This window comes from Moschus berezovskii, chromosome 8 (assembly GCF_049115385.1).
Source record: "Moschus berezovskii isolate FMDL1 chromosome 8, NW_MosBer_1.0, whole genome shotgun sequence".
Lineage (NCBI taxonomy): Eukaryota > Metazoa > Chordata > Mammalia > Artiodactyla > Moschidae > Moschus > Moschus berezovskii.
Window position 1 is genome coordinate 109976310 of NC_142467.1, and position 12604 is coordinate 109988913.

At 53.7% G+C, this 12604-nt stretch overlaps 1 protein-coding gene across 1 annotated transcript in view; it reads right to left on the reverse strand.

Moving 5' to 3' along the window:
- Positions 1-12604, reverse strand: part of ADAMTS2 (ADAM metallopeptidase with thrombospondin type 1 motif 2) — a 255613-nt gene that overhangs the window by 47251 nt on the left and 195758 nt on the right. Inside the window, exons 6-10 of the mRNA XM_055429192.2 lie at positions 11276-11432; positions 7065-7170; positions 6324-6467; positions 5810-5942; positions 5076-5189 (exon numbers count right to left, since the gene is read on the reverse strand). Of these exons, the coding sequence (XP_055285167.2) occupies positions 5076-5189; positions 5810-5942; positions 6324-6467; positions 7065-7170; positions 11276-11432 (654 nt within the window). The remainder of the gene's footprint in view (positions 1-5075; positions 5190-5809; positions 5943-6323; positions 6468-7064; positions 7171-11275; positions 11433-12604) is intronic.

The window sequence follows — 12604 nt, forward strand, 5'->3', positions numbered from 1 at the left end:
ATGCTCTATAAACGTGTGTTTAAATGCTTATAAACATTTCATCCAGTAGAGGGGCTTAAACCTTTAAAAGCACAAGGTCACACGTCATGAGTGAATTGGAGCCACACATGCCCATGAACAAACCTGACTTGCATCTCAGGATAAGTACCATGGAGGCAGGGCCAGGAACACTGCCAGGTTGGTCTGAAAGCCTGAAAGGCAGACTGTTCTTTTCAGGAAGTGCACAGTTAGCATTTCTGAACCACTGTGGTCCTGGGTTTCCGTTCTCCACCCACCAGCATGTCCTGAGCTGGTGCCATGTGCCAGGAGCCTGGGATGTGAAGATAATTGAGTTGGACACTTAGGTGACTCGCCAGAGGGGGAACAGGATGGCTCAAGGTCATACAATGGGGAGGGAGGGAGGGCTTAAACTCCCATGCCCAGACCCTGGGCGATCCCTATTGTTATGCCCACCTGCCAGTCCTCGACTGTGCAGCGAAACACGGGCATCACAGGGCCTCTGCACTTGGATAAGCACTGTGGCACATGTTCTGAAACAGTCCTTCTGAATTCATGAAAACTTAGGATGAGTGTTGTCCCCAAGACACTGCAGCTGAATGTGAGACGTGAAGGACTCTTTTCTGCCAGGACACTTTGATACAGGAGCCATCTTGACCCACTGGGTCTGTACCCTGGCTCGGGCAAGGAGGGCGCGGCGAGCCCACTAACCCAGCCTGCAGAGTAGAGGCACCTGGGGGGACCCTCTGTGCCTGGCCTGAGCTTGCCTCCAGGGGATGAAGGGCATCCCTGTGTGGCCACAGGGAGCTCCTGTCTGAGAGCAGACCTGAGCCAAGTCTCCAGCACCCTGGACAGGGCAGGACATGCACTGTGCTCAGGAAGAGTCGTCATCAGTTCAAACAGTCCCTGCCTCTCTCCTGCCATCACTCCAGTCTCCCGGGGAGCCATGTGTGTCAAGTATGTCTCTTGTTTTCTGGATTCTGATGCTTTGCCATCTGGGTCTTGCTGACCCTGGAGGGACGCCCCCTCCTAGGGTTAACCAGCTCCTAGAGATACCAAACAACTCATCCACAAGGGTAATTTTCAAGGGCAAACTAATCAATCCAGAGCACACATACCCCACCCCACCCCACAGCCTCCTGCTTCATCAGAGCTCCTAAATTCCAGGCCACCATCTCCCATCCTAATCACTCCAAGTCCAGTCAGGTACTAGACAACCAGGGGCAGCCCCCATGCCCCAAAGCCCACGGAAATGATTCCCACCAGCCGATCCTGATCCTGCTCACCTTGCTTTGGCATTTCTCTCTGTCCCAACGCAGTTCCTGCCCCCACCCCCCGCCCTGCTCGCCAACTGATCCTGGAGCTTCCCTGAGAGACTGACCACTCCTCCCCCCAAACTTCCTTGGGATTTTTGGGGAACTATCTTTTCAATGACAACTCTCTTGATTTGTTGGCCTTACACACTTCAATTTTCCCCTTGGTACATTACATTTTAAAATAGCATGCTCCTCTCAACCACCCTCCCCAGCCATCTTCCACATGCTCCCACGCAAGGAGATCCCCCCACTTGGAGCACTGGTCCCACTCCTCTCCAGTCTTTGGGCTTTGGCTGAACTCCGTTGACCAGAAAGGTGCTCCCTCCAGGCCCCTCCCCATCCCCTTGCTCACCATCACGTCATGCTGCCTTGTCACCTTCATGGCCAACCACCAGAGACAGTGACACCCGATGGAAGGGCAAGCCTGACATGTGGGTGGATGGATGGGTGGATGTGTGTGAAGCTGAGGTGACTAGCCAGCCTAATCCCCAGGTCCACTGTACACATCTCTTCCAAGAACAACAAGCTTACCCGTCCCCTCTCAGCCAAACGTGCCTGCTCAGAACTCCTGAGTCTGTAAGAAAGCTACGTGCCCACAGGCCCTCGTTGCTCACTGCCCATCCTCCCCACCTGACCTCACTTCCCGCTCCACTCCGCAGTGTGCAAGCCAGGCAGACAAGCAACAAGTCGTGAAACCAGGGGCAAAGGACGCAGGGGCGCAGCTGTAGGTTTAACCCCTTTCCAGGCCATCTCCGTGGATGGAATAAAGACATTCCTGTCTCTGGGAAATGGCAGGTGCGGGAGAGGAAACTGTGCTTGGGATGACCCACTGTGGACAGCGAGGAGACCAGGGAGAGCCTGAAAGCTGTGTGACCTCCTGCCCAGCATCTGAGGCGGGGGCAGCAAGGGACAGAAAGGGACAGCTGAGCCTGGCACAGCCCTGCTTCGCCAGAGGACCTGCTATTTCTCCTCCTGCCTAGACTTCCCCCTGCTCCCTTCGCACTACCTTTCCTCCTGGGCCTGGTGGCTGTTCCTGGAAGAAAGGGAGAGATAAGGGATGACCGCCTTCCAGATGTAAGATTACACTGCCATGAGTAAGACGCTAAAACATGCAAACTCCCAGGGCAGGGGGTTCTGACAGAGCCCTGGGAGGGGCCCCTCCTCCACGTTGCCCCTGCACCCACTCCACACACACCAGGAACCCCTGACGCAGGTCAGCTTTCTCCCTGTGCTCCTCGTGAACCGGGGCAAGCTGAGCTAAGCCCGAGCACCCCCTCAATCAGCACGACTGGGCTAAACAAACTGAGGGTCCTACCAGCAAAAACAGTGAGAAGTCACCACTGGGTCAGCACTTCCCGTGAGAAAGGGTGCTTTGGCCACACCTGTCCCCTCCCTCACCATCCCGCCAAGGGGAAGGGGGCCAGTGAGCTGGTGATCAAGCACTGTCTGGCCCACATTTTGCAGTGGCCAGTATTCCTGTGGGAAAAGCCTACCACCCTCCCCCCCCCACCTCCCCCCCCCAGTCTCATTCTCCAGTTCAGCATTTACTGAGCTTCCCACTGGGGTTATGGCAAACGTTTTGGAGCCCCTGTCTCCTCCATCGAGATCCTGTGGAGAAGAAGGCTATGAGGTCAGTTCTGGCATTATTAGGTCCCTGGAGTATGACTAACAACATCCCATTTGCAACATCTAATCTATGGGCACAACTAAATCATCTGGATGCCGCTTAAAAACACCAGTTCCCAAGTGTTCTAACAAAAACATACACATGAGTGTTCATTAGCAGGACTACTTACAGATACCAAAAGGTAGAAAAAGCCCGCATGTCCGCCAAATGGTAAACAAACGTGGGCTATCCATCCAGTGGAATGCTATTTGGCCATAAAAAAAGAAATGAAGACCTGATGTCTGCAACAGCAAAGATGATCTTTGAAGGTATTATGCTAAGTGAAAAAAGTCAGACACAAAAGGCACACATCATGTCATTCCACTTATAGGGAACTCCAAAATAAGCAAATCCATAGACAGAGAAAGCAGGTTAGCAGTTCCCAGGAGCTGGAGAGAGGACAATAATGGGGGGTCACTGGCTCATGAGGTCTCTTTCTGGGGTGAAGAGAAGTTCTGGAAACTAGAGTGGTGACAGTTGCACAACACTGCGAATGTCCTAAAGGCCATCGAGGGTGAGTTAAGCGATGAATTTTATATTATGCTGAATTTTAACATAATTTTACAAGTAAAGAACCAAACAAAATAATTCTCAAACCTTATCCCAAACCAAAATCTTCAGGATGGACCTGGAAATCCACCTCTCTAACAAGCTCTTCCAGGGACTAAAATAAAGCAGAATTTAAAACCTGCAGTGCAGAAACCTCAGGCCCAGGTGGTTTGGGTGTCTTCCTAGGCCTAACACTGGGGAACACTGGAGTCCTCTCCTAGACCTCACAGGATCCTGCTGTATCTGCTGTCTTCCCTGGGCTGAACTCTCATGGGCTCATCTGCATAAGGAGTGGGAGCGTGAAAAACCAAGATTATGGCATCTGGTCCCATCACTTCATGTCAAACAGAAGGGGAAAAGTGGAAACAGTGACAATTTTATTTTCTTGGGCTCCAAAACCACTGTAGGTGGCGAGTGAAGTCATAAAGTTAGAAGATGCTTGCTCCCTGGAAGGAAAGCTATGACCAATCTGGGCGGTTTGTCAGAGACATCTGAGACAGCAACAGAGACAAAGCAGAGACATCACTTTGCTGACACAGGTCCGTCTAGTCAAGGCCATGGTTTTTCCATTGGTCACGTATGGACGTGAGAGTCGGACTACAAAGAAAGCTAAGCTCCAAAGAACTGATGCTTTCGAACTGTGGCACTGGAGAAGATTTTTGAGAGTCCCTTGGACTGCAAGGAGATGAAACTAGTCCATCCTAAAAGAAATCAACCCTGAATATTCATTGGAAGGACTGATGTTGAAACTGAAGCTCCAATACTTTGACCACCTCATGCAAAGAGCCAACTCACTGGAAAACACTCTGATGCTGGGAAAGATTGAAGGCAGGAGGAAAAGGGGATGACAGAGGATGAGATGGTGGGATGACATCACTGACTCAATGGACGTGAACAAACTCAGGGAGATGGCGAAGGACAGGGAAGCCTGGTGTGTTGCCGTCCACGGGGTCACAAAGAGTAGACGGCTTAGCAACTGAACAACAACAGTGAGAATCAGGCCCGGAATTGGGGCTGGAAGGAGAAGCCCTTTGTCTTGCTGCTTCCACGGAAAGTGGGAAGTGGGCCTGGGATAGCAGGCAGGCACTGCTAGGTGGCCATCCAGCTACCTCCAGGGGCAAGTGTGCCCACCAGGGACCAAACAGTAATGTGCTAGGGGGTAAAAAGGCCAAGCCTGATGCTGGGCCTGAGGATCCCAGGGCCACCAGAATGTTGGCCAACGTTGGTGTCAGGGTGAGGTGGTACGGGCACCCACAGTGTGCAGGGGATATGGAAGGCTTCCAGAACCCCAAAACTGGTCCTTAGAGGAGAGGATTCCAACAATGGGGCATGAAGCACATTGAGGAGCTCTGAGACATCAGGTTCCCTCCAACAGAAGGAAGAGTGTATGAGAGGCTCAGTGGGCAGGAGCTCTGGAGAGTGGAGAGTGGGGTTATCAGGAAGGAGGCAGGGGTCCCCTGAGATGGCCCTGGCCCCACCCTAGGGGCCCTGCAGGATCTGCCCTGGGGAGCTGTGCGCGTCCCGGTCTGCCCTCTGCCCTGACTCACCTTGCCCGGCGCACACATGGTCCCATCCAGGGGCGGCCCCTTCTTCGTCTTGCAGAAGTAGGGGTTGTCGGGGTGGCTGCACCACAGCTGTTTGCACGGGTCGAAGGTCCGGAACTGGAAGAGAGCAGCGGCAGCTGGCAGGCCGCCTCCCACTGCTGGGGCTCTCCAGGGTTGCCCCGTCACCCCGAGCTCTCGCGCACGGCTGCCCAGGACAGGCCTGAGTGTTATCCTGAGCTCTGAGTGTTGCCCTGAGCTGTGTGGCTCTGGTGCTGCGAGGACTTCAGGGGCACTCCATGCTTCATGACTGTACATGATGCGGGGACAGCGCCTCACGTCCCTGGGGGCTGCTGGGCCTCCCGAGCCTGCAGACCTTGGTGGCTACACCTTTCATGGAGCCTGGACCTCTCATGGAGCCGGCTGGGCACCAGTGTGCTTGGCATGAAGGCTGGTTGGCATTCCTCTGGCCCAAGCAGGCATCCCATGAGCACCCGCTGTTCCCCAGCTGAACACTCCACTGTCTGAATCCCTCCCAAAGCCACATCTGGACCAGCCGGGAGAGCGCGGGGCCCCCCCTGGATATACAGCAGTCGGTGTGGGGAGAACCTGATGTTTGCGGGGCTGCTCCACTCTGTCCCAGGGAGTCACCCCGACACCAGCCACCTCCCAGGAGACCAGGTGGGTCTGGGCGAAGCTCCCGCTCAGCCCTTGCAGGTGTCCCGGGCTCCGACACTCACCGCGGTACACATCATGTAACCAAGGCCAAAGTCGAAGCGGCACTGCTCGTTCATGGAGTAGTGCAGCCCCGGGAGCTGGGGCAGCGCCGGCCAGTCGTGGGTGAAGGGGTCATCCCGCAGGCAGTCATAGGAGCTGTGAGGGGACACGGGGGCGCCACAAGCTGCCTTCAGCAGGGCCGGGCTGTCCAGACCAGGCGGCAGCCGAGGCCCCTCACGGAGCCTCAGGGGTGGGCCTGCTTGCACACCGCAGCCTAAGGCTGCGTTGCTTTAGTTTCCTGTTGCACCTCTTTCCCTTGACATGCTTAGGCAGGATCTGGCTTGGCTGGGCCCTGGCATCCATCAAAGGTGCAATGTTTGTAACCACTTTCCACCCAAAATTTAGCCCCCAACAGTGGGATCCCCCAACCAGCACTGCTGTCCCCTCTCCCCTCCTTTGCCCTTGGGTCTAGAGGCGCCCTCCTAGAGCTGAGTCCAGCACTCCAGGTTCCTCCTCAGGGGACAGGGCGGTACTCACTGCAGGTAGCGGCTCAGCTCCTGCTGGCTGCAGCGGGACCAATGGAAGCGGTGGAAGGCTGCCTGCACCAGGGGCGCCATGATGCTGCCCAGCCGCACCTCGTCACCGCAGCGGTTGCCCTGCCCATCGTGCTCCATGCCCAGCCTGTGCAAGGGGCCAAGACAGCCTCACTGGACCCTCACCCGTCAGCCCCACCCCCTCCAGACGCTGGGAGGGGACCCGACCTCCCTGAGCTGACTCCCGTGGCCCTTAGCTGGCCTGGCTGGCCCAGAGCCAGGAGGTACCCGTTTTCTCCCAGCTGGATTTTGGAGCCGGGGAACTCTGAGGGGACAGCATCCAGTGGCAGGCCCTGCGGGGTCCTGTCCCCAAGGCAGAGCACGGCGGCATGAGAAAGCAGTGGAGGTGGAGGCACCCACCGCCCTCCCTACACCCAGCAGCATGCACACCCGAGCTCCAGCTCTCTGCTCCTGGGGGAGCTCCCTCACGCCCTCATCTACAGAATGGGGTGAGAAGACCCTCCGGCCCAAGTGCTTCAATGGCATAACGGGTGGGAAGCCCCCGGCTGCTGCCTGGCCCTCGGTGGAAAGTGGGCCTGCCGCCTGCCTGCTGCAGCACGGGGCCAGGACATCACATCCGAGGGGCGTGTCATCCAGGATGTGTCCCTCTCAGGGCACAGAGGAGAAGCGGGGCCCCTAGAGCCCCAACCTGCCTCAGACAGCAGGGCCTGCTGAGGCCACTTACACATGGCCAGTCTCGTGGGCCACCACGAACGCGGAGGAGAAGCCGTCCTCGTGGTTCAGGGTGCAGCTGCGGACGGGATGGCACATCCCAGTGACAGGAGCATAGCCTGGGAGAGACGGACAGGGCTCAGCCCTCCCCACGCGGAGGGGCCCAGACCCCAACACGCGCTGGCATCACCAGAGCAAACGAGCACAGCCAGCTGCCCTCGAGGCTGGCACAGCTCGAGACCAGCTCTCCCCTCGGCCCCGCCCATCAGCAGCCGTCCTGCAGCCAGCTCAGTTTCCCGCATCCAGGTCTTATCTGCCAAGACTTTCTGCCACCTTGGGAGCCTCCTGCCCACTGTTCTTTCAGGCCACCTCCCACTTTTGTTCCCCACTTGACTGAGTGGCCTTTTGGTCCCCGAGGCTGCAGGTTGCTTCCTGGGCTGTAGGCACTCTGGCTCTGGTGCCTGGCACCACATCCCGAGCCCGCTCCCTTGAGATCTTCCCCTTCTCCCTCGGGGCCTCTCTGGGGCCTCTGAGACCTCAGCTGGACCCTTTTCCACAGTGCACAGACGGCTGCAGGGAGGGTGGTCCCAAGCTGTTCAGGGGCAGTGCTGTGCCACCCTGCTGAGCCATGCAGAGGAGACTGGCTACGTCGACTGGGAGGCAGACCAGTCACAGGTGGTGAGGCTCTTGGAGCCCTTGGCCTGGGAACCCTGCGCTCTGACTGGGGAGACTCTGAACCACGTTCCTGCTGAGGGGTCCAGGGGTCTGTCCTGGGCAAGGCACCCCCGGAGATGGAGAACGGGGATCAGAGGGGGAAGGACAGCCGCAGCAGGGTAACCTCTGACATGAGAAGCCACAGACCCTCCAGCCACCGCTCAACCCACCAAGGGCTTCTGAAGAGCCACTGAATTAACAGGTCACAGTGAGGAGACACAGTGGGTTTTGCCTGCCCAGTTACAGCGTGTGGTCCAAGGAAGAAGTTGGGAATGGAGTCTGACAGGGAGTGAGGGCAGGGCTGAGGCAGGAGCCTGAACTGCCTGAGCAGGAAGGCGGGAAGGCCACCCTGTGATGTGACTGGCCTGTGGAAGGATGATCCCCTCTGACTGGGCTGAGCCTGACCACAGGGAGTCTTAAGATGCCCCCAGGGAAGGACCACGTTCCCGCCCACGGGGAGAGGGAGAGCGATGGGAGGTGAGATGGAGGAAACCAGACAGCAGGGCCTCGCCACTTGCCCCCGGGGGAGACACAGAAGTGTGTGCAGAGCTGTGTGTGCCAGACAGGGCCTCTGTTTCAAGACCTGGGCATCCTAGAGGCTGTCAACCACAAATTAGCACTCACCATGGGCACTTGCCATCTGCCTCTACAAGGATTAAATCAGCTGTAGCTGCTGACCTTCAATACCCCCTGAAAGGGCTTCAGGGTGGAGATCAGGGATGAGGCACTCTGTGCTCTGGGAAAAACTGGCAGAACAGGTCTTCAGATACTTATTTTCAAGGGCCAATTTTATGAGCTCAATTCTTGAATCTCCCTGTAACTAGAAAAGCACTAAATTCCTTCATGGTGATGTCTGCTCCTCATGACTAACAGGAATTCTCAAGAGACCAGCAGAAACCTTCTGCAAAAAAATACATACTTGATTGCATGTATTCCCTCTTCACTAAAATCACAAGTGTACTGACCTTCACCCTACCTCTTTGGAGCAGTGTCTCAGAGATATCTGAAATGCTGTCTCCCAGGCTATAGTCCTCGTTTCACCCCCAAATAAAACTTAACTCACAACTCTCAGGTCATGTACTTTTTTAAGTCAGCAAGACCCAGAAAGTTAGAAGCCCGGACTGTCCCCCCATTCAGTCTCACTCATCTGAGACCCCATGGAGAGGTGTTCCAAGAGAAAAGTACAGAAAAGAAGAAGTGCGACCAGGCAGTGCTGGTTTTAGAACTGTCTAAAAGCAGTGTACCCAACCATTGTCTATTTCCCTTCTAATAAACAGGAAAATATGTGTCTTAAAGTATTTTTTTGCTCTGCAGATTTGAGATGCTTGTTCTTGAATCAGTGCCAGGGCAAACCTTTGTCGTCTTCCCTTTGTCCTTTATACGCGAAGCCTGCATACGAATATGTGCCTCCGCCTGTGTATTTCTCATTCACCCACACTAGCATTACATGAACATTTAGGATCTGAAGATTTGAAAATGTATCTATATTTTTTCTTTATATCCTCCATTCTTAGTTTATTTTGCTATTGTTTTCTTTCCAGAAATCCTTTTAGATAGACACAGTGTTCTTCCTGGATTAAGCCTCTACATCAATTTTTCTCTCATATCTTGATCTTTATGGGTGCCCTTGACTTTTTATTTCAGCTTTTGAATTTTCTATTTCACCCACTGAGAAATGGAATATTGCTGCCATATCAGTAAAGAAAGGATGTCACAGCATCAGCAGTTGCAGCCACCATGGATGGTGAGCTGGTGAGCCCTGAGGAAACTCAGGATGTGAAAACACTGGATACTGGCCCCAGATAGCTGAGACGCATATCAAAGGAATGATTTCAGTGAGCCCAGACTCCTGCATCTTCCCACACATAGAAGAACACTAAATTCCTTAACTTGAGATTTTCGTTTTCTTTAATTAACAGTAAGCTTTGTTCCTATTAGCTGCCCTTTGTTGCAAAACTCCTACATGTCCTAGCTCCCCCTTGCCTCCTCAGAGCAGCTCAGTTCTCTCAGGGTTACTTGAGATGCTGTCCCCCAGGATTGAAGTGCTAAACATTTCTGATGAATTAAAAAAAAAAAACCAAAACATACACATACATAACTTTTAGATTGGACATTTAACTTTTTAGTCAACACCATCAAATCTTTAATGAAAACCCTTTTTTTTCTCTGATTCTTCTTTGGAGCCTGTTCTGGGTTTACAGATATATATCCTCAAACATTCTGGAGATATGACTTTATAAAAATGTACTTTTCCCTTCTCTAAATTATCTGTTTCCTCTGGAGTTAGCTTTTTAATTTTATTTTAAATCTCAGTTCATCTTTTTCATCCTCCCCCCTCCTTTTTTTTTTTTTTTAATATCTGGTCATTCTTAGCTGTCCTTTCACATTTTTAAATGAAGAATGAAGTCACTTAATATAAAAGTTGTGTTGTTTTCTCTCCTGTGGAACAGTTCTGCCCCCTGATAGAGCTCTCATCTGGACAAAGGGCGACAGAGTGCTGTGTCAACTGGCCACACAGATGGGCTTGAAGGGGAGCGAGCAACCCCTCACAGTGGAGAGGCACCAATACCAACCAGGAGGCACAAGTGATCACACCTGTGCAGCCACCCTCTGACCAAGAAGTAAACCTGTCCCCACACTGCAGAACCCTCTTCTTGGTTCCGACAGCAGCTCCCTCCCTCCTGCCCACTCTCCTGACTGTTAACACCACGGATCAGTTTTGCCCACTTCCAAACCTGAAATAAGTGGAGTCATGAGTATATATTCTTCTCTGACTGTCTTATTTCACTTGTTTTATTTAACATTCACTGTGTGAGATCTTCAACTATGATTGTAGACTTGTCAGTTTTTTCTTTTAGATCTGTCAGTCTTATATAGTTTGAATTTTTAAGTGAAGTCCTTTATCTTTTAAAGATTGAAAATTTATTCAAATTTGTTTTACGAAAGTTGGAGGAAGCAAGGGCTTCCCAGGTGGCGCAAGTGGTAAAGAACCCACTTGCCAATGAAGGAGGCATAAGAGATGCGGGTTCAATCCCTGAGTTGGGAAGAATCCCTGGAGGAGGGCATGGTAACTCCTCCAGTATTCTTGCCTGGAGAATCCCATAGACAGAGGAGATTGGTGCGCTACAGTCCATGGAGTCGCGAAAAAGTGGAACACAACTGAAGTGACTCAGCAAGCACGCACGGAGGAAGCAAGCAACTGAAACCCAGCCTCAGAGCTTGTCTGGCCCCTGGGCTGCCAGCCCCAGACTCTGCCCATTTCAGTCCCTTTGATCTTCCCTGTCCCCAGAGACATGCAGTTTCCTGGGGGACATGTTAGAGTTCCTGGTAGTTTTAAAGAGCCCGGAGGAGACTCGCACTTACCCTCAACCTGGACACCCTTCTCAGCACTTACCCCCTTGCCCAGACACCCCTCTCATCCCAGTCCAAGGCTGCCGGGGGGCCCTGGCAGGGTCAGGCGCCCATGTGCAGCCTCCCTCCTTTCTGTGCCCCCACGGGCCCGAGACTCACCTTGCATGCCCGAGGGCCCGAAGTCCTGCCGTGTGAGGAATATGGCGTGATCATGGTACTCGTCGTGACCAGTGTCTGGCTTCTGCTGGAGGTAGGCCCAGCGGCAAACATTCTCCAGACTCTGAGAGGGGTTCCCAATCTCAATGAGGCTCATGGACTGCAGGGGCAAGAGAAATAACAGAGACGGATTGGTATCTGGTGGTCCAGATGGGAGTTGATTAGACCCCACAGACTGGGGACCTGGCCCAGGTGGCCTCTCAAGAGCTCCCTCCCAGGTGGCTCCATTCTCCAGGGTGGTGGGCAAGCTCCCTAGCCACACAGACCTGCCTGAGCCTCCACACAAAGTCACTGCATGATTTCAGGTGAGACGCAGGAACAAAACTCTTGAGGCCTCAAAGCCTCAAAGGGTCCATTCAGCCCATCCCACCTCCAAGGTCCCTGCATCCTCCTTGGCACCTGCTCTGTGCAAGCTCTGGCCAGGAGGCCAGTGCAATGGACCTCGGTTACCCCAAAGAGTTCACACTCTGGCAGGATCTGGGACAGGGGAGACAGAACTCCCAATATGGCTACAAGCCCAGAGAAGGGGAAAGGAGCCCTGTGTTTCCCCCTTGACCGAAGCTATTTGCAGAAAGCAACCCGGGGAGGGAAGCTCTGCAGCACAGACAGTGAAGGAGCCGCGTAAGGAGCAGGGCCGTCGGGAGAGTGCCCGCAGGAGCCACGGACAGGGAGCCGCTGGCAGCAACCACATTCCACGTTGTATCATGACGCATGCCTGCTAGCAAGGCTGGCCACCAGACGGGCAGATCGCAGGCCAGTCTGCCTCACGGCATTGGCATTCACTCTCCTACTCAGTTTTCAGTTACCCAGAAAGGCAAGAAACTGAAGCTCAGAGAGGTCAAGTAACTTGCGTCAGGTCACACAGCTCAGAAGCCTAAAATCGAAGGTCTATATTCCATCCACTTCCCTAAACTCCCTCTCCAAATAAAACACACACCATATCATCTCAGAATCAGGTCTCATAAGCTGCACTCACCCCTTTCCTCTCCACAGTCCTCACAGCAGGCATTCTGGTTTCTGCTCTCGCCACATACTCCTACCATCAAAGCGGTTCCCTCGAGGCAAACCTGTCCATAAAGCAGAGCTATGCGTTCCTTGGTAGACATGAAAGCATGCATTCTGCCTCTTCTCTTGCATAAACAAATCCAACAAGCATAATCACATATTTCTCTTTGCGTGTGTAAGTAGAATGGATTTGGGGTGTATTTATAGGGTACTGTCAGTAAGCCAGCACGTTGCAGAAGAAGGAAGAACAGTCAAGGCCAGGGCATC